Raw genomic sequence first — 22,888 nt, forward strand, 5'->3', positions numbered from 1 at the left:
GAAATGTGAATCCTAGGGATGGTGACATGGGGGGCTGGTGAAGTTGAGGATGTATAGTTTGGGATTAGCAAAGAGAAGATCAGAAGGGATAGTGAAGACATGGCAAGTGCAAGACTGAGAAAACTGGCATAAATGTAAAGTGGAAAAAGATCCGGGGAGTAATAGAATTTAATAGTTTAAGTGTATCCTCTCTGATATCTGAAAGGAAAGAAAAATATCTTTTGGTGAAGCAGCAAATATGGCTGTGCTAATGCGTTCATCTACAATAGTACGAAAAATGGCAAGTCCCAGTGCAAGTCTGAAGAAGAGCATCTCTGGGCATGTTTGAGCCTCTGGGACTCTATATCTGATTCAATAATTTTAGAAAATTAACCTTTTCAGCCTCTGTCAATTCTTTTGAAGAATTATTAATCATGGTTTTCTCCACTGATGCTGCCTGACTTGCTAGCTACTTAAAATGTTCTTATTTCAGTTTCTTACTGTGTTGTGTATCTCACAGGTCCAGCATTTTCTCTGTCCTCATTCATCCTAATTTGCAGCTCTGTTCAGACCACCTGTCATTAATGAGCCTTCATCACCAATGTTCAACTGGCGCTACCAACATATTTTGTGAATCAGTCTCTTGGCCCTCAACAAAATGTCTAATTTCTAAAGCAATGCAAATTTCTGCTATGTAAGGCAATGGAGCACACCAGCAATATCAAAGGAGGGAAATGAATAGCTTGTTTTGAGTCACAAACCTTACTTTGATGCGATGATAGGTATTTGACCTTTTCTTAGATGCTGCCTGATCACCTGAATATTTGCAGCATTTTCTGCTTTTATTTGTTTTTTTTCAGCAACTGCAGTTTTTCAGAATTTTTATTTCTCTTGTTGAGAATTGATACATTCTCTAATTTGTTCCTTGGATTGGGTTTTGGGCTAAAATAAGATACTTGATATGAACAGATCATTCCTCGTTAGGGACTTTTCCAGGAGATTACATCAAGCAATGTAATCACTTACATGGGTCGGCACAACATGGAGGGCTGAAGGGCCTGTACTGTGCTGAAATGTTCTATGGTTCTGTGGTTCAATCTCCATCCTCCGTAGGTCCTATCCATACACTTTCAATTTCTCCAACTCTTACCTTTCTGATGCAGCTAACGTTCTTGCCCTCCTCACCTCAATCATGAAAATGGGTCCTTTTGGCTCAGAGCCTATGCTGGCATCAAATGCCTATTTATTTATCCTAATCTATTTTATTCTCCCCATTTTCCCTCAAACATCCACTCAAATTCTACTACTTGTATACACAGTGGGAAATTGAATTACTAACACATTTCTGATGTAGAAGAAAATTGGAGCACCTTGAGGAAACCCTCATGCTCATACAGAGAATGTACAAACTGCAAACGAACAGCACCAGAAGTCAGGATTGAACCTGAATCACTGGAGCTGTGGTAGCTGTGTCATTGTGTTGTTGCCCCAATGTTGCATGTAATAAACTAAAAATTAAAAAGCACATCTCTCTATTTTTATTATCAGACTAAATATTCTTCCATCTTGTGTGCCATCAATTTCTGACAGAATTTTTTGAGGATTTGGGCCTATTTTGATGGGTTGCTAATAAGCAATTTGCATGATTGCATCTTGGATGTGACATCTATATAACTTGTGCTCTGTATTTACCAAGAAGATGAGGTAAGACAGGAAACTTGCTTGTGTATATCTAGATAATTATTACTGCATACAGTGAGCATTAGCCTTTCTTCATGCATAAACAAATATCAGTAGCAGTTCTCAAGTGAGTAGGAAAGCAAGACATCAGTATTTTGACAGATTTTACTTATGATGGTTTCTTCAAGACTGAGGTTATTTAAATCTCGGCTCGAGTCACAGACCAAGGCATTCTTTACTAGATCACAACTATTTACTACTTCATGATTGTCACCTCTTTTAACTATTGCATTTAAAGGACAAGGACCATGGGTCACACAGCAAGTTACTCATTTTCATTTTTTATCGATGAACTATTTAGTGTTTGAGTGAGAGTTGCCCAGTGAGGCTCATATTTTAAAAAAACGTGAAGATGTAAGTAACAGTAGCTTGTCACTTGGTAGGGCTGTGCCTTCCAGCAGGCAGCTTTCATGTTCTTCGAGTTTTAGAATTCAATACTTTTTGTCACTTTTATACTAAAGATCAATGTATTGAGCATAAGGTTCTAAAATCTAACTTAAAAAACCTTGGAAAATTCTGTTGTCATCCCAACTCCAAAACAATGTTTTCTACTGAAGTAGGATAATGTTTTTTAATTCAACACACATCCTGCTGTTGGTGTCAGAACTGCTGGTTTGCAATTGGTATATATCCATTTATATAACACCTTATACACCTGGGTAGCCTCCAACCTGATGGCATGAACATTGACTTCTCTAACTTCTGTTAATGCCCCTCCTCCTCTTCTTACCCCATCCCTGACATATTTAATTGTTTGTTTTTTCCTCTCTTTCTGCCCATCACTCTGCCTGTTCTCCATCTCCCTCTGGTGCTCCCCTCCTTCTTTCTTTCTCCCTAGGCCTCCCGTCCCATGATCCTTTCCCTTCTCCAGCTCTATATCCCTTTCGCCAATCACCTTTCCAGCTCTTAACTTCATCCCACCCCCTCCGGTCTTCTCCTATTATTTCGCATTTCCCCCTCCCCCTCCTACTTTAAAATCTCTTAGTATCTTTCCTTTCAGTTAGTCCTGACGAAGGGTCTCGGCCTATAACATCGACAGTGCTTTTCCCTATAGATGCTGCCTGGCCTGCTGTGTTCCACCAGCATTTTATGTGTGTTGTTTGATATTTCCATTTGTTTGTTTTCCCACATTGTTTTAAATTGATTTGTGATATGATTTTCTCAATGTTTGGTTTTATTGGCAATTGAAGTGATAATGGAATTGCAAAATTGTCAGTAAAATACTATCAGTTCCATCTCAGTGTAAACAGTTTAAGTCCAGATGTATATTTGGTTGGAATAGATAGGGGAAAATGTTTCTGAGCTTTCATGTTTAAAATATTCTTGTTGCTATTAGGAGTACAAATGTAAAGCAATCTGTTCAGTCTAGAGGTAATTTTGGACTTTGAATTTACCATATACTTAATTTCATGTATAGTATATACTTGTAAATACAGGCTGTAGTCTTTGTTTCAACTTGCATTACCAGTGAGAATCACCTATTTTAAGTATAGTACATTTTTGCCTTGTTTAATGATTGTTGTACAATTGATTCTACTATTAAATAATGTGTGACATCTTTTCTAGTATTAAACTAATGATTCTGATGTCATGAGTTCAAATTACAGCAGGCTACTGAATTGTGTACAGGCAGTCCCTGGGTTATGAACGAGATCCGTTCCTGAGTCCGTCTTTAAGTTGGATTTGTACTTAAGTCGGAACAAGTACATCCGGTATTATTTAGCGTCAGTTAGTTGAACGTTTGTCTTAGTATATAGTATACATTTTACCTTTCTATGCATATAAAACACTTAAGAAACGTATGTATTCCAATAATTAAACCACTGCGTTGCTTAGTAATAATTGTAGCTTTCATCGGGGCAGGGCTTTTCAAATGCTCCATTATTCTCACTTTATCCGTTATCCTTTAAAATTGTTCCAATCGTTGACCGACTGTAGCCTAACGCTTTTCCAATAACCGATGGTGTTTCACCTCTTTCCAAACGCTTTATTATTTCCACTTTATTTTCAATCGTGATGGCTTCCTGTCATCGGAACAGAAGCACTGAGGGCGGCGGGTCCTGAGCTCCGCTGGGTCTTAAGTACCACCGCACTGAATTCCCCGGGTCCTAAAATCCACCGCACTGAGACAGGTTAAATGGGACAAGTGGGGTCTGTGCTGGGTTTGGGTATTTGATCCTGCACAATACTCCGTGTGGGAATTTAAACTGGAGGTGGCAGTGTTTTTTTACAAGGTCGAGTTGCGAGCTCAACATTAACCCAGCATGGATGGAGAGCGCGCTCGGGAGCGGTCTGTCACTGGATCGAACTCGGGAACCTCTGTTCTCAAGCCTGGCACTGATCTCACTGTGCCACCAGCTGACTGGAAAAGGGGGTGGTGGGGTCAGGGTGAATCTTGCTAAGAAAAATTTAAGCCAAATACAAAGTGACACACTCAACAGTGTCAATGGCAATGACTTAAAATGGTGGACAGCATCGCGATCCAACTTAAAATGGTGGATGGCGTTCTCCTTCCTCGGTTCGTAAGTGCAAGTTGTTCATAAAGTCAGACTTTCGTAGCTCGGGGACTACCTGTAATTGCACTGGTTGCTGGGTTGTTACTTTTCGGGAAAACTAGGTTCAAAAACATGGGGGGGTGGGTTCCTTCATTAAGGACCCCAACCACCCAAGGCATGCTCTCTTCTCATTGTTTCCATCAGGAAGGCACACACCTAGTAATTCAGGAAGGGATTTTTTTCTTCTGCCTTCCGATTTCTGAATGGGCATTGAAACACTACCTCATTACGTTTTTATTTCTGTTTTTGCACTAATTTAATTTAACTATTTGGTATATATTTACTGTAATTCAGTTTTGTCTATTAAGTATTGCATTGTACTGCTGCTGTAAAGTTAACAAATTTCATGACATACCAATGATGTTAAATCTGATTCTGATTGGTTCACTGATGCACTTCTAGGGATAGGATCCTGCAGTTATTTTAAAAAGTAGGTCATGAGTTTAGATTGACTGACAAATTGAAAAATGGAATAGCACTTATTTTGGGGTACTAGTATAAATAATACAACTTCATAGATTGAATCAGCTGTTAATTTCCCAAGTGCTGTTTCTCTGTATCCCTTCCATCCATGATATTTGTTGATTCATGAAAGAATGCCATTCATCAAAGACTAGTGGAGATCAAAAGAGTTTGTTTACACCATTGTCCAAAATATTTTTCTGAATGGTGAGGTGTGAATACTGTTTGGGGCATGTCCAAAGCAATTATCCATGCTGAAACAATTAAATTTTATGTTTGTTGACTAACTCAAAATGCAGCTTGGGTGCACAAACTAGCTTTTTATAACACAAAAAGATTATTTAACAGGGATGATGCCAAAATCCTTTCTATGGGGGGAATAGTTCAACAAAGGCATCTTGACTTTTGAATATTATTTGGAAAATAATTATTTGGAGGATTGGAAAATTCCAAATGTCACATCACTCTTCAAGAGGGGAAGGAGATTATTGGCTGTTAACCTGACTTCAGTGGTTAGGGAAGGTGTTGGAGTCAATTGTTAAGGATGTGATTTTGGGGTACTTGGAGGCACATAACAAAATAGGCCGTAGTCAGCATGGTTTCCTCAAGGGGAAAGCTTGCCTGACAAATCTGTTGGAATTCTTTGTGGAAATTCGACAGGACAAACAAAGAAGAGTCAGCAGATGTTGTTTACTTGGATTTTCATGTGCCACACATGAGGCTGCTTAACAAGATAAGAGCACATGATATTACCGGAAATATACTAGAAGGTTGGTTAACTGGCATGAGTCAGAATGGGGATAAAAGGAGCCTCATCTGATAGGCTGCTGGTGATGAGCAATGTTCCACAGGAATTGGTGTTGGGACTGCTTGTGTTGTATGTTAATGATTTGGATGACAGAATTGATAGCTTTGTGGCTAGGTTTATGGACAAAGATAGGTGGAGGGATAGGTAGTGTTGAGGAAAAGGGAGTCTGCAAAAGGACTTGAACAGATTGGGAGAAAGGACAAAGAAGTGGCAGGTGGAATACAGTGTTGGAAAGTGTATGATCATGTACTTTGCTTGAAGGAATAAAAGTGTAGACTATTCAAAAGGAGGAAAAAAAATTAAAAAATCCAAGGCCCCAAGGGATTTGGGAATCCTTGGAAAACTCCCAAACAGTTAATCTGCAGGTTGAGTTGGTGATGAGGAAGGCAAATGCAGTGTTAGCATTCATTTTGAGCGGACCAGAATATAAAAGTTAGGATGTAATGCTGAGGCTTTATAAAGCACTGGCGCGGCTTCAGTTGAAGCATTGTGAGAATGTTTGGGCCCCTAGGTGGAAGGTTCCAAGGAGCTTCACAAGATTGAGGGAATGAAAGGCTTATCATACGAGGAATGTTTGATGGCTCTGGGCCTGTACTTGCTTGAATTTAGAAGATTGAGGGGATCTCTTTGAAACCTATTAAATATTGAAAGACCTAGATAGAGTGGATGTGGACCGAATGTTTCCTGTAGTGGGGGAGTCTAGGATCAGAGAGCACAGCCTCAGAATAGAGGGACGTCCATTGAGAATGGAGATTAGAAGGAATTTCTTTAGTTAAATGGTGACAAATCTGTGGAATTTGCTGTCTCAGGCAGCTGTGGAGGCCAAGTAATTGGGTGTATTTTAGGCAGAGGTTGATAGTTTCTCGATTAGTCAGGGTGTGAAAGATTATAGGGAGAAGGCAGGAGAATAGGGTTGAGATGGAAATGAATCATCCATGGTCAAATGGCAGAGCAGATTTGATGGGCTGAATGGCCTAATTTTGCTCTTGTTTCTTAAGGTCTGTATAAAGAGATTCTGCAGATGCTGACGTACTTGAGCAACACATACAAAATGCTGGAGGAACTCGGCATGTCGGGCAGCATCTGTGCAGGAGAATAAATGGTTGACATTTTGGGCCAAGACCCTGTATTAGGGCTGGAAATGAAAGGGGCAGAAACCAAAATTAGAAGTTGGGGGGAGGGGATGGAGTGCAAGCTAGCAGGTGGTAGGTGAAACCAGGTGAGAGAGAAGATGGAGTATGAAGTAAAAAGCTGGGAGGTGATAGGTGGAAGAGATAAAAGATCAAAGAAGGAGGAATTTGAGAGAAGACAGTGGACCATCAAAGAAAGGGAAGGAGGAGCAGCACCAGTGGGAAATGATGGGCAGGTGAGGAGAAGAGATGTAAGGGGAACCAAAATAGGAAATGGGGGGAAAAAAAGGGAGATGGGAGAAATTATTAGAAGCTTGAAAAGTATGTAGTTTTTATAATATAATTACCGTATATATAGTTTTTAATTAATGGGCTACTTTGGAGATGAGGTTTGAAATTGGTTGGACTGCTTCAGCTTGTTTTATGAAGTGGGTAGGAGCTGAAAGACATTGTGTCTTTATAGAAGTGGGCTTCCATTTGTTTTAATTCTTTCTATTGTAAACTTAAACATAGAAAATTTACTTGCTGTCTTGATTTCTGCATTGAATTTTGCTTGACTTCTATTTGCTATTAAAATAATATCAGAAATGTTATGCAATTTCATTGTACTGTCCAGGATATATACAGCTTCACTTGCAGTCGCCACTCCAATGTAGGCAATGTTTTCATCTCCTACTGATAATGTGATTGTTCTTTTGTTTTCTGTTAATGCGGCTTAGCATCTTTGCGAAGTGTTATATTTCACTGACTTAATTAAATCATTGCATTCCTCAAGTGCAAAGATCATGTTTTAATATATCGACATGTTTTCCATTTATTTTCAGGGAATTAGAGCACGAATTCTGGAGACTGTAGTCATGCTTATTCTTCTTGGGCTCCTCATTTTCGGAATAGTTTGGGTAGCTTCTGCCTTGATTGATAATGATGCTGCCAGCATGGAATCTTTGTATGGTATGTGATCTAAGAAATCAAAATTTTGATATACAGTGGATATACAGCTAATTGGGCCATTGGTAAATCGGGACTACCATTTATTCGTGACATCTCTTAAAGAACACAAAGATAAATTGTTAAAATTGCTGTGATTCCCTTCATTTACAGAATTTGGGACACTGCTGCTCAACTGGGGTAAGAGACTGTTGCCGAACAGTTTTTCACTAGCATCAGTTGTGTACACTTGTGTGACACTCACCCACGTTTAGCGTGATCAGCATGGGCTAGTGTCAGTTGCGTGTGTTTGTGTTCAAAAAAGCAGTGACTTTTGTCACTGATAATTGGTGAGAAGTAAGCAAGACAATTCAGAATAGTTTTCAAGCACTCGGGCTTGATGATGCCAGAATCAGCTTTTAGACATTACAGAATGAACAGTTTTAAAATGGTGTCAGTAGCATATTCTTGTGTTATGTTTTCCATTTGTGCTGACAGATGCTGAATCAGAAAGCAGTGAATTTTGATAATTTAAACGTCACTACCTCCTCCCATAGATGCTGTCTGGCCTGCTGAGTTCTGCCAGCATTTTGTGATTTTATTTATTTCCAGCATCTGCAGATTCACTCGTGTTATTTTTGATAATTTTGTTGTTTTTATTTTGACTTCATGCAGGAAGGCAATAAAGGTAGTCTATTATCTGCACCAGGTGTCTGCGCTGATTTTGTTTTAGAGATGAGTTACTCCGCCAATAACTATCAGAACTAATACAGTTTTGTAATACTGTAGTAGTATTGGTAGTGTTCTAATTTGTTCTCTATTTCATTTAAGTGCATAATTTGTGACTCAGTTAAATGGTATTTTGTGCTTAATTGGGCCAAAGTGTACCGGTCCTGATGTGTCCCAATTAACTGGAATCAAATTATATTAATTAAAAATGATGTAATGCTACATTTTGGATTTTGTTTTCTATCCCATGCATCATCCCTACAATCTATTAAATCAAAAAAGTGTTTTTAGGGCAGATAACAGCATTGGTTACTGATCTTCAAAAACATCCAAGTCAAAAATTGAAGCAACTCACTGGTCTAGTATCTCGAAGTAGCACTATTCTTCTTGTGTTGGGGTAATGTTGATGCATTATTACTGAACTATACAACTGTTAACAGAAATGCAAATGTTCAGTTTATTCAGGAATGTTTGGAGAACTCTTAGCTTTATTGGGCATAATAAGTAATTACTGTACATTTTGTCAGGGTTACCTGCTCCAACATTTGAACTTGATAAATATAAGGGGTTTGATGACCATAAAAATGCCAATTGCTGGAGACTTCTTTATCACTTTAGCTTTGTATAGGACTGTTGGTGAATTTTGAAATGTAATTGTCTTTACAAATTTTAAGTGCCAGAGCAAGAGTGGGTTACAAACCCTCTCAAACCTACTCTGTCATTTGGTAAGGTCATGGCTGATCCAAATGCAACCTCAGAAATATTTTTCGACATCCTTTCCTTTTACAGAAGTCTGTAAGTAGTATGAAAACATCAGGTTATTTATTTCACTACTATTTGAACAATTACAACGTCTTTGGGATTTATAGTAGGTGTGTAAATTAGCTGCAACATTTACCTAAATTAAATGTAGTAATTGCACGCTTTAAGGTAGTTCTGGCTATGAATAATTTTTGTGCACTTCCACACTAAGATCTTTGTCAGATTTTTAAAATACTTTTATGGGGTCCATCCCAAAGCAGTAATTAGACTGTGGAATTCCGATATTATTTTGAAGAGTATAAATGATTGTTTATGGATCAGATGATCTTCAAGATCAGACTGTGCTCTTCATGTCTATTAAGTTTTGAGCATACTTCATGAATCTAGGAAGTCTGATTCTTGGTTCCTTCTGTTTCTGTTGAAAGTGCGATATGATTTGGTGAGCATTCTCCCTGAACCAGAAGACTGTTAAACCAAAAGAATTTTGGCACAGACTAATTGGGCCAAAGCACCTGTTTCTGTGCTGTACTTTTCTATGATTCGGTGACTCTTTTTATTTAAAAAAAATAGAGTTTGCTGGTTTGTTCAGATAGCTATATCATAGGCTTTATAAATTCTTATGGAATTTTTTTTACAACTGTCTTTAAGCAGTCAGCTTCAAGAAGACATGAACTTTGAGTAAAATCTAGTACCGTCCATTTGTTTATTTTCTGCCATTATAACTCTAGTTACATTTTGTTAACTCCTGTTTTGTATATTCCAAAATTGTTATGACTTAGTTGGCTGTTTTTTTTGAAGCACTAATGGACACTTTTTCTTAAGGTATCTTATTACTGGGTTGTTTCTTCTTACAGACCTTTGGGAATTTTATCTTCCTTATTTGTATTCCTGCATCTCGTTGATGGGTGGATTACTACTATTGTGTAAGTAACTATTCAGTAAAGATAAAAATTGAATTTATTTATTGCTTTTTTATTGCTACAAAACTGGATACATTTTTTAGGTGGAGTGATTTTGACTGCATCACTGTGGTAGAATACAGAAGACTAAAGCAGGAATGTAAGGAACCATTACCCTACCATAAAACCCAGGCTGTAAATGAGAAATTAAAATTAAGAAGGGTCATGTTTTTGTGGAGCCCTAAAAAGAAAGTGACAGAGCCCAATGCCTAATTGAACAGGATGAGTTCCAATGGAAAAAGCCAGTTGGATTTAGATCTCAAATGAATTGGGTGCTGGGCTACCAAAATGATTGAATGGACTTTGAAAAGATATGTACAGGTTGTAATGGAAAGTACACATCCTTAGGAAAAATGAGCTGTTGAAGATATTTTCCAAAAGTGTCAAATTTGCAAAAAAATGTTTTATTCTGCTTTGAAAATTTGTGGAATTATGGTGTAGAATATATTCTTGTGGTGTTGACCATGATTGGTTCTAGTAACTCTCTTTCACTTTTAGAAAGTTTTCCTCTGATCTAAACATGCAAGAACTAAACATGCAATGCCAAATGGCTGTTTTCAGTTTTTCAAATTCTTTTCCATTTGATGTTACCAAGTTCAATTTGCTTGAGCTGAAAGCAACACACACAAAATGCTGGTGGAACGCAGCAGGCCAGGCAGCATCTATAGGAAGAAGCACAGTCGGTGTTTCGGGACGAAACCCTTTGTCAGGACTAACTGAAAGAAAAGATAGTAAGAGATTTGAAAGTGGGAGGGGGAGATCTGAAATGATAGGAGAAAACAGGAGTGGGAAGGATGAAGCTAAGAGCTGGAAGTGGAGCCTCCAGCTCCAACGTATAATTCTCTGTAACTTCCGCCACCTCCAACGGGATCCCACCACCAAGCACATCTTTCCCTCCCCCCCACCTCTGCTTTCTGCAGGGATAGCTCCCTATGCGACTCCCTTCATCCCCCCCAACCCTTCCCACCAATCTCTCTCCTGGCACTTACCCTTGTAAGCAGAACTAGTGCTACACCTGCCCTTACACTTCCTCCCTCACTACCATTCAGGGCCCCAGACAGTCCTTCCAGGTGAGGCGAAACTTCACCTGTGATATACTGTGTCTGGCGCTCCCAGTGCAGCCTTCTATATATTGGTGACACCCGACGCAGACAGGGAGACTGTTTCGCTGAACACCTACCATCTGCCAGAGAAAGCTGGATTTCCCAGTGGCCCCACATTTTAATTCCACGTCCCATTCCCATTCTGATATGTCTATCCATGGCCACCTCCTCTACTGTCAAGATGAAGCCACACTCAGGTTGGAGGAACAACACCTTATATTCTGTTTGGGTAGCCTCCAACCTGATGGCATGAACATTGATTTCTCTAAACTTCTGTTAGTGCCCCACCTCCCCTTCTTACCCCATCCTTTATTCATTCATTCATTCCCCCCCTTTTTTCTCTTTTTTCACTCTCTGTCCCTCTCACAATCACTCCTTGTCTGCTCTCCATTTCCCTCTGGTGCTCCCCTTCCCCTTTCTTTCTCCTGAGGCCTCCCATCCCATGATCCTTTCCCTTCTTCAACTATATATCCCTTTTGCCAATCACCTTTCCAGCTCTTAGCTTCATCCCTCCCCTCCTGTCTTCTCCCATCATTTTGGACCTCCCCCTCCCCCTCCCACTTTCAAATCTCTTACTATCTTTTCTTTCAGTTAGTCCTGACGAAGGGTCTCGGCCTGAAACGTCGACTGTGCTTCCTCCTATAAATGCTGCCTGGCCTGCTGCGCTCCACCAGCATTTTGTGTGTGTTGCTGAAATTTCCAGCATCTGCAGATTTCCTCGTGTTTGCTTGAACTGCGTCTACTAAGTATAATGCACATCCTATTTTTATAACTTTTTAAAAAAATCACATTTAGGGTGTAAAAAAATGCAGTATCTCATATTTCAGCATTAATGCTATGATGTAAGAGTTTATTTTAGGTTAATATTTTGAAAAGTTGCATACAGACTGGTTTCCTTTAAAATCATTTTCTCATTAAAGATGGCCTTTCTGGAAATCTGAAATGGAAAATGCTGAAAATATTCAGTAGGTCAGAGTATCTGTGGAAAGAGAAACAGTTAACATTTCAAGCCTGCGCACTGGGAAATGGAGAAATAGAGTTGGTTTTTGAATGGCAGAGATGGTGAAAGAGGACTGGTTAGAGAAAAGGGAAATATTTTTGATGGGGTGAGACCAAATTAATTAATGTAGATTTTACAAGCTAACTTTATCCCTGCCCAGCAGGTCAGAAAGAATGAATCGAGCTAAATGTTAATGAGCAGAAATATACAGGTAAGATACAGATAAAGAATGAGCTGGAAAATTTGATAAGAGTCCAGGAATCAGAATCAGGTTTATTATCACTGGCATGTGTTGTGAAATTTGTTAACTTAGCAGCAGCAGTTCAATGCAATGCAATACATAATATAGAAGAGAACAACAAAAATAATAAGTAAAACAATTACGGTATATGTAATTGAATAGATTATCGTGCAAAAAACAGAAATAATATATATATATTAAAAAAAAGTGAGGTAATGCCTAAGGGTTCAATGTTGGAATTGAATGGTAGAGGGGAAGAAGCTGTTCCGAATTGCTGAGTGTACCTTCAGACTTCTGTACCTTGAGCGTGCATTGTTCCTTTCCACATTGTTAGAAAGAAACAGGTCATAGTGGAGATGTGATGGTGAATTAAAGTGGCAGGCACTGGAAGCTCAGGGTTACAACTGTGGTCTGAACGCAAGTGCTTTATAAAGTGATTATTCAATATGCCTCTTTTTTCTCCAATATACATGAGGCTATGTTAGATTGGAAGGAGGGCAAATGATTGCTGCTTCACCTGAAAAGGCTGGGTCTCAGAACTAACTAATTTTTCTTCCAACTAAAAACACATAGCATGGATCATTGGCAATGGTAAAGTTTAATTTTGATATTATGAGCAAGAGAATCCAAATGTAGAATAACTTGTGTATGACTGGCAACTTCTAGTCAAACACAGTAGGTTAAAGGAAGACCCCACTAGCCTACAGCTGGTTGAAGTAGCACATGTTCTTGCCTAATGATATTTGTGAAAAATTGGAGTACAAGCACCTGGATTGGAGGAGCACCCACTGCAAGTACCTGAGGCAATTCATGACCAGGTAAAATGTGTGGATTGGTTATTACTGGGTATCTTCAGAGTGTCTTTGAAAGAACTGGGGAAACTCCTTCTAGAAATTTTTCTTCAAGCACATAAATGCTTACTATAGAGTTTGGTCTATAATTGAGTACAAGGAACACTTGTCATTCACTAACTTGGATCTCCTGATTACCTTTTTTTAAAAAATTATGTTATGCCATCATTGGTGGCAATACACTTAGTTACCAAGATCCTAAATTCAGTGGTTCAAAGTAAATGTATTATCAAAGTACATGTATGTCACCATATACAACCCGGAGTTTCATTTTCTTGCAGGCATTCAAAGTAAGTACAAAAAACACAATAGAATCAATGAAAAACTGGCCCCCAATAGGATGGACAGCAACCAATGTGCAGTAGATGGCATACTGTGAATACAAAATGTAAAAAAAAGCCCTCAAAATATTATTAGTAAATAAATAAGCAATAAATATCAAAAATGAGTTGCAGAGACCTTGAAAGTGAGTCCAGAGGCTGTGGGAACAGTTCAGTGATGGGGTGAGTGCAGTTGTCCCTGCTGGTTCAAGAGCCTGATGGTTGTGGGATAATAACTGCTTCTGCACTGTCCTGAGGCTCCTGTATCACCTTCCTAATGGCAGCGAGAAGAATGTATGACAGAGGCGGTGGGGATCCTTGATGATGGATGCTACTTCCTTGTGACAGCACTCCATGTAGTTGCGCTCGGTGATGGGGAGGTCTTTACCCGTGATGGACTGAGCCTTTTGTAGGCTTTTCCATTCAAGGGCATTGGTGTTTCCATACCAGTCCATGGTGCAACCAGTCAATATACTCTCTACCACACATCTATGAAAGATGGTCAGAGTTTTAGTTGTCATTCCGAACCTTCGTAAACTAAGAAAGCGGAGGCACTGCAGTGTTTTCTTTCTAATGGCACTTGTTTGCAGGATCATTTCAGATCCTCTGAAATGATAATGCCGAGGAATTTAAAGGTGCTGACCCGTTCCACCTGTGATACCCAATGAGGTGGTTCATGGACTGCCAGTTTCCTCCTCCTGAAGTCATTAATCAGCTCCTTGTTCTTGCTGCCATTGAGAGGTGGTTGTTGTGGCACCACTCAACCAGAGTTTGAATCTTCCTCATATGCTGATTCGTCACCACCTTTGATTTTGTCAGTGACAGTGTGCTTAGCCTTACAGTCATAAGTGTGAAGCGAGTAGAGCAAGGGCTAAGCACACAGCCTTGTGGTGCACCTGTGCCAATGGAGATTTTAGAGGAGATTTTGCTGCCACCCCGAACTGACAGGTGATTGCAAGTGAGGAAATCCAAGGATACAGTTGCACAGGGAGGTACTGAGGCCTAGGTCTTGAAGTATGTTGATTAGTTTTGAGCAGATGACAGTATTGAATGCTGAGCTGTAGTCACTGACTACCTTCCTGATGTATGCATCTTCACTGTCCAGATGTTTCAGCGTTGAGTAGAAAGCCAATGAAATGGCATCTACTGTTGACCTGTTGTGATGACTGGAAAATTGGAGTGGATCCAAGTTTCTTCTCAGGCAGGAGTTGCCTTCTAACACATCTGTGTTCAGTTTTAAAACACCATTTTAAGGCAGTTGGGATCGGTCTCTATAATTTCTGTACTAATATCCAGTCTTGCCACTAGATGGAGTACACAGCAAATAAGTCGTTGAAGAATGGGTTATCAGTTTCTTAGGCATAATTTTTTGATGATCTCACTATTAAAATACTGCAGCTTTGATCAATTAGTGGGAGGAAGAGATTAGACAATAGTGAGGTTATGAATTAGGTGCAAGAACATAAAGGTCTAGACTTGGTAGATGGCAGGGCATGTTAAGTGGGCTATTTTGAAGGCATACATTATATGTAACCAGAGAGACACAAGGTATAAAATGAGGGTATGTTACTCCCTTCATGATGGTGGCTAGGCCCCATCTGCAATATGTTATCTAATTCTAGATGGTGCAATTTAGGGACATTGATAGTGGAAATTTACTGGTAAGTCACTGAAATAACGAAGTGCAATAGAGCTGGTCTTGTCTACCACTCCACAGCTTCTCTCTCTTGAATTCTTGTCAATTCCTGTTTGATTTTTTTTTTCTTTGCTGCTTATTTTCATTAAGGGGCAATCTGCAGAAGATAAGCATAAAGATCAGCTTTATTTGTCACATGTACTTTGAAACATGCAGCAAAATGCATCATTTGCGTTGACGACCAGCACAGTACAAGGTTGTGTTGAGGGAAGCCTGCAAGTGTCACCATGTTTTTGGCGTCAACAGAGCATGTTTCTAACCCTAACCTTTATGCCTTTGGAATGTCGGAGGAAACCAAAGCGTGTGGTCTCGAGGAGAACATACAAACTCCTAACAGATGTCGGTGGGAATTGAACCCCTGTTGCTGGTACGGTAAATTGTGACTATACAGTGCCACCCACTTGTTGACTTGATCTAGCAGCATGCCTTTAAAGAATGCTTCAACCAGTATATCTTGGATGTGGAAGGAAAATAGCATTTGGTGAAAGCCCGTGCAGTCATGACTAATTCTTCAGAGACAGTACCCAAGATTAGGATTGAATGGAATCTCCACGGCTGAGAAACAGCAGCAATCACTGCTACACCATAGTAGCACTAAGGCCAGATTTGGTATGCCAAATCATACAAGGTTTAATGGGCTGCACTTGAAAATTGCTTTAGAGTTACAAAATGATCAACAATGAGAGGGTACAAATAAAAAGGGTGACTTGGTCTTTAGACTGTGTGTTGATATCTGCATTGCCTGACTTTAAAAGAATGATGGAAGGATTTAACTCATAACTATTAGGAGGGATTTGAATGAACACTTGAAATATTTGTAGGGCTGTTTGAGTGAGCAGGAATGAGGCTGTGACTAATTGGGTGATTCTTTCAACGTGTCCGCTGTCTGCTATAAGATTCTGTGAATTTTATGAATCAATTCAATCTCTTACTAAAAGTGGATTGTCAATGCAAATCTATGTTCTTTCAGGTGAATCTTGCATTTTGAGAGTTAGTATTCATAAAGCTCTTGGAATCATAGTAAGTTTGCTGTACAGAAAAAGTACAGTGTGTGTGAGTTGAAGCTCTGCTCTTCAAGTACATATCCAAGTACTTTTCAGATGTGGTGAAGATTTTTGCTTTTACCACACTTTCACGCAGTAAGTCACAGATCTCTACTACTCCTTGCATAGAGGGATAGAAATCTCTCCTCATCTCCCCTCTAATCCTCCTTCCAATATATTTGAAATCTATGTACTTTGGTTTTGAATTTATAAAATGTATCTAGTGCTCCTGTAATTGCTTATATCTAATTATTATTTCAGTCAGATCTGTTACGAAGAAAGCAATCTCAGTTCTCTATTACTTGTAGCTAAAATATCAAATGCCTTCTCTCCAGTGCAGTTGCATATTTCCTTAAGATGATGCTGAAAAATGAATGTAGTACTTAGAAACATAGAAAACCTACAGCACACTACAGCCTCTTCGGCCCACAAAGTTGTGCTGAACATGTCCCTAACTTAGAAATTACTAGGCTTACCTATAGCCCTCTATTTTTCTAAGCTCCATGTACCTATCCAAAAGCCTCTTAAAAGACCTTATCGTATCCGCCTCCACCACCGTTGCCGACAGCTCATTCCACACGCTCACCACTCTGAGTAAAAAAACTTACCCCTGACATCTCTGTACCTACTCCCCAGCACCTTAAACTTGTGCCCTCCTGTGGCAACCATTTCAGCCCTGGGGAAAAATTTTCATGGCGTTGCTGTACTTTTCACCCAACAAACTTCTTTCAGCAGTTAATCTTCTGAACTAAAAGGAAATGCATAGATTGCAGTTGAGAACAAAGATCATGTGAATCACAGAAGCTGAGCTGAAGTATGTAAACTATTCTTACATTTGCCCATGAATGGAGCAGTTCCAAGCCAAGATTTGATTCCTGTGTTGTAACATTGTCTTTCAATTGATATCCACCAGACAAGGTCAACTACCAACCTACCCAAACTTAGCAACACTGCCTTCTGACAAGTTTCACTCTAAGACCCTGGAGAACATGGTCAACCACTCCTAAGTACGATTTTGCCTCTTAGTGAAGGCAGATATTGATGGAATTCACTAGCACCACTATTGATTGAGGAAAAGCTGATTGTGAAAATCAAGGCTTTTACAGTTGACATTAAACCAGGCGGCAATGAACATTCAATACAATTCTGAGGTTGGAACCACTGTAGCTGGCAAAGCACTGGAAAGATACTACAATTTGTTTCTCTGCAGTAACTTCCGAATTCACTGAAAGGATAAATGAATACTTGACAGTGTCTTCTCCAAGGCTAACATTTCTGGCTCAGTTGGGCATGTCTTATCATTTGCATGCCCACCACAGACTTGCACAAAAGGAGCTCTATTCCAGTTTGTATTGGGGAGAAAATTTCCAGGTAAGCAGGAAAAGATTCAAGAATGTGCTCAAAGCCTTCTCAAAAAAAAATTGCCATCTCCATTGACAGGTGGGAATTCCTGGACCATGACTACACAAAGTGGAGGAACATTATAGACCTCAGGTACAGACACTGGAAGTATCTTGAAGCTGTGCATTGAGCAGCTAAAGGAGTGCTCTAGAGTTTATCGTTCCCATATTAGTCTCATCAGTCACTCTGAAACTAAAGTAATACAAAGGAAGCAGAAGTATGCAAGAAATTTACTATATCTAGTATTCCGTGTCTCGGGTAATAAAGGAAAGTATTCCCCCATGCCTTTTTAAAACCACCCTATTTAACTGCCATGCTAATTTTTAAAGAATCTGAAAATGTACATACACTCCAAGGTCTCTCTGTTACTGTATGCCCCTCACATGGAGCATTTATCATATTTACGTCAGGCTGCTCCTGTATGTTTGTGTATCAACCAGCAGAGGTCACTAATGACTTTCTAAACTGCAGTGGAACAATTGAGTCCCTAGTGTTTTGATATTGCAGAACCATGGCTAATATTTCAGCAGCAATTGGCAAGTGAATATTAGTATTATTTTAGCACTTCAAATCTAAGTGAGCTTGGCCTATGTTAACCTGTTGCAGCACAGTGATTGCAATTTTACTTCCCTTTTTGGAGAAGTGAAGAAAGATTACCGTGAAATATCAGAACAGTTGACTATTGATTATTGTAATCATACTTATTTTACATTTTTTTATGATTGGAAGTTTTTGTTTTGCAACACAGAATTGTCAATTTTAATAATTTTGCTGTTTCACGGAAAGTGGATTGTTAGAATTTGGGCAGTCGTTTCATAGGGGAAAGAAATGATGAGCAACTGTGCCTTCTTCTCTGGAAGATGGTTTTCATTGTCTATAATTGGAAGTCTACTCATGCGCAAGTCAGATTGATGTTCAGTCATTTGGACCCATCTACCACAGAGTGTTAGGCAAACTCCCTATAGTCTTCAATATGTTCCATTGTCCATGAATATTACATTAGCTGACCTGATGTTGCCCGATTCCTCCTTTCTGTGTAAAGATCCCAAGAGAATATTTTGGGTGTGCAAACAAGATCTTTGGGAAAATAAACATTAGTCTGAAAATTTCATTTTTAGTCCAACTATGGGATTTCTGTTTGGCATTCCCACTAGTCTTCAAGTTTGATAACTAAATGGAGCAAACATGTGGCAAAACAAATGGTGTATTGCATTTGTTGTTGGTTTGTATTTTGTGTTATATTGCTCAATGTAGTTGCAATATTCCACTTGTTTCACATTCGAATGCAGTGGTCAAATATTAATGAAAAAGTTTAACACAACTGTCTGCATTCTTACCACAGTCGTATATATGAAACATTGGAATTAATTTGTGCATTAATCTAATTATTTTAAAAATTATTGAAGAATTATTAAGTCTCAATAACCTTCATCAAAAATTGGTATATGATGTATTGTTGCTCTATTAAAGATCTGTTTGTTTCACAGTTGGACTCACATATGAAGAACTTGGTCAATGGGTGTTGGTACAAATTGATTTAATTATGTGTGGAATGCACACAGTGAGGAGATTGGCCGCATTTCCCATTCAACATACCATGGTTGTTATTTTGGTCCAAAATAATCTGGCAAACTAAGTTAGGTTCCTGAGCTTCTAACATGACCATTTCATATTGTGTAGCTTGTATGTTAGCATATCCTGTAAGCTTTAATCAGATACATAGGTTCAGAGCTGTAGTGTGGTGGATTATACATTTTGATGGTCTTGAGTGCTGAACCAATTTCCATTTATATTTTGTATAGCTATATTTACAGGGTATATCAATATCTTTTTTTCCCTGATGTCTCTTTTTCCAGTTCCGAGCTGTTTTGTTTCTTAGTGTGAAGAAATGGACTGTTGATTATGCATTAATTGTGTGCTTGTTGTTTTATATAAGCCTTAAGCATCATAATTCAGGAAGATCATATTGTTTTTGGTTATCCTCATTTCTATTTTCTGAAGGAGTGGTGTCTAGTGGCTAGTAATTCACCACAGATAAATGGCAAGAGTGGGGGGGATTTAAAAAAAAAAGTGAAGATCTAGCTGAGTAACCAAGGAATAAATGGAAAATTGGAAATGACTGGTTCCAGCACCAAGAAGTCAATAATGCAAGAGAACAACAGGAAAGTAGGAAAGTGAGATCCTATGGCACAAAGGCCATTTCCTCCATTTGAGTCTGTGATGAACTTTTAGAGTGTTCCCATTAGAACCTCTCATACGGGGAACTGGAACTGGGTGATAGGGCTGAGGATGGGGCCATTAGTATGCAAGTAGTTGCAATGTATAGTGAGACATTGCAGTCAGTGGGATGAGTTGAAGTGTAACATGGGGACAAACTGAAAAAGGGTGATAAATACAATATTTATATTTGAATGTATTCAGTATATGGAATAAGGTAGATAATCTAGTAGTGCAGTTAACAATGGCAGATAATGGCATTATGGGTATCACTGAGTCGTGACTGAAAGAAGATCATAGTTGAGAGCTTAACGTTCAAGGATACAAATTGTATTAACAGGACAAGCAGGTAGGCAGAGGAGGTGGTGTGACTCTGTTGGTAAAAAATGAAACCAAATCCTTAGAAGGAAGTGACATAGGATCGGAAGATTGAAGTCCAAGTACATTTATTATCAAAGTATGTATGCAGAATACAAGTCTGAGACTCGTCCTCCCACAGGCAGCCATGAAACTTAAGAAACACCATGGAACCCGTTCAAAGAAAACATCAAACACCCACTTTAAAAAAAACCTCAATTTGTGCAAATGGCAAAAAGCGAGCGAACAACATATAACCAAGAAACCAAGCATCAAGCCAAGAGTCCAATATTTAGTTTAGTTCAGTTCAGCGTCGCTGTCTGATTACAAGCTACAGAGCTAATTGTTGCCAAAGCCTGCATTGAGTACTTTGATCAAACCACTCAAACAGCAAAAAACAGTAACCAGAATCCAGAAACACATGCAACATGAAGCTAAATCCTCCGAAAATGGGTCCACAGCCGCGAGCCTCACCGATCAATCCCTGCAAAGTAGATCCCAAGATTCCTGTACTTTCCTCTGACAGCAGTTAGTGACAGGGAGAGGAAGACCAGTCAAATGCAGGCAGCCATTGCTGAACAACCACCCATCCTCTGCTCTCATCTTTGTCAGTCTCAACTTTACTTGGTGCCTTATGGGGGATTTTGATGGGGTTGTCTGAAAAGAGGATGCTGTCCAAGTTGCATGCCATCTTGGACAATGACTCCCATCCACTCCATAATGTACTGGTTAGGCACAGGAGTGCATTCAGCCAGAGACTCATTCCACCGAGATGTAACACTGAGCAGCATAGGAAGTCATTCCTACCTGTGGCCATCAAACTTTACAACTCCTCCCTTGGAGTGTCAGACACCTGAGCCAATAGGCTGGTCCTGGACTTATTTCCACTTGGCATGATTAACTTATTATTATTTAATTATTTATGGTTTTATATTGCTATATTTTTTCACTATTCTTGGTGTGGCTGTAATGAAACCCAATTTCCCTCGGGATCAATAAAGTATGTCTGTATTTCAATTTGCAGGTAGATTAGGAAAATCAGGTTGGCGCTGGATCCCAAGAGACAGAATTTGTAGAATGCCTACATATGAAAGATTAAGTATTTTAAACAGAGGATGACATAACTGGTCTATGAGGGAAATCAAAGACAGCATAAAAGCAAAAAAGAGGGCATATAAGATAGCAAAAATTATAAAATAGCAAACTTCAGTGGGAGGTTAGAGGATTGGGAAGCTTTTTAAAAAAAACCCACAACCAACAGAAGGTAACTAAAAATAAAGCCATAAGAGAAAGGAAGGGCATGTAATGTGCTGTAAATTTGTGTTCTGTGTTCTATGTAATATGGAGGAAAGCTAGCCAATATTATAAAAGGGGTTACCAGAAGTTGTTTTTGGGATACATAGAGTAAAGGAGGAGAAAATGGATATTGGACTGCTGGAAAATGACACTGGAGAGGTAGTAATGGGGGAGAAAAGTGGTGGATGAACTTAAGTATTTTGCATCAGTCTTCACTATGGGAGAAACTAGCCATTAATTCAAGAGTGTCAGGGGGCAGAAGTGAGTGTTGTTGCTATTACTAAGGAGAAGCTGAAAGGTCTAAAGTAGGTAAGGCATTTGAACCAGATGGACTAACTCCAGGGTTTGAAAGTAGCTGAAGAGATTGTGGAGGTATGAGTAATGATCTTTCAGACAGGATAGACAAAGGAGAGTCAGTGGATGTTGTTTACTTGGTTTTTCAGAAGACCTTTGACAAGTTGCTGCACATGAGGCTTCTTAACAAGATAAGAACCCATGGTGTTGCATGAAAGATACTAGCATGGATAAAAGATTTGCTGACTAACAGAAGACAAAGAATGGAAATAAAGGTGACCTTGTTGGCTGCAGGTGATTAGTGATGTTTAGCAGGGGTTGGCGTTGGGATCACTTTTTTTACGTTATATGTTAATGACTTGAATGATGGCATTGTGGCCAAGTTTGCTGATCATACAAAGATGGGTAGAGGGGCAGGTAGCATTGAGGACAAAGGTGGTATGTAAAAGGACTCGGACAGATTGGGAGAATGGGCAAAGAAGTGGCAGATGGAATACAGTGTAGGGAATTGTATGGTCATGCACACACATCAAAAATCAGAACTGCAAAGGACTTGGGAGTCCCTTAAGGTTAGATTGCAAGTTGAGCTGGTGGTAAGGAAGGCAAATAGAATGTTGCATTCAGTTTAAAAGGACAGAAATTTAAAAGCAAGGATGTAATGGTAAGGCTTCATAAGGCATTGGTCAGTCTGCTCCTTTGATTGTTACACTTCCCTTTTCCTTGGGAAAGCAGCCAACGTAATCAAGGATCCTTCCCACCTCTTCTCTCCCTTCTATTGGACAGAAACTACAGCAGTTTGAGAACGCAGATCTTTAGGCTCAAGGACAGTTTCCAGAGTCTTGAATGGACCTCTTTTATGGTAAAGATAAACTCTTGATCTCCCTAGCTATAGCATTTTGGCCTTGTACTTTATTTACCCAACTTCTCTGTTTGTAATGCTATATTTGCATTCTGTTTTTATTTTATTACCTCATAATTATGCGTCCATGATCTAGCTGGGTGGCATGCAGAAGCTTTT

General features: G+C 39.2%; 1 protein-coding gene across 2 annotated transcripts in view; it reads left to right on the forward strand.

Annotated features, from left to right (window-relative positions):
- The window catches only part of lmbr1 (limb development membrane protein 1), a 216,854-nt gene that overhangs the window by 63,641 nt on the left and 130,325 nt on the right, over positions 1 to 22,888 (forward strand). For both annotated transcript variants that reach the window (XM_073054882.1, XM_073054883.1), the window contains exons 6-7: positions 7,499 to 7,625; positions 9,947 to 10,015. In XM_073054882.1, the coding sequence (XP_072910983.1) occupies positions 7,499 to 7,625; positions 9,947 to 10,015 (196 nt within the window). The remainder of the gene's footprint in view (positions 1 to 7,498; positions 7,626 to 9,946; positions 10,016 to 22,888) is intronic.

The sequence above is a fragment of the Hemitrygon akajei genome, chromosome 8, assembly GCF_048418815.1.
Source record: "Hemitrygon akajei chromosome 8, sHemAka1.3, whole genome shotgun sequence".
Classification (NCBI taxonomy): Eukaryota; Metazoa; Chordata; class Chondrichthyes; order Myliobatiformes; family Dasyatidae; genus Hemitrygon; species Hemitrygon akajei.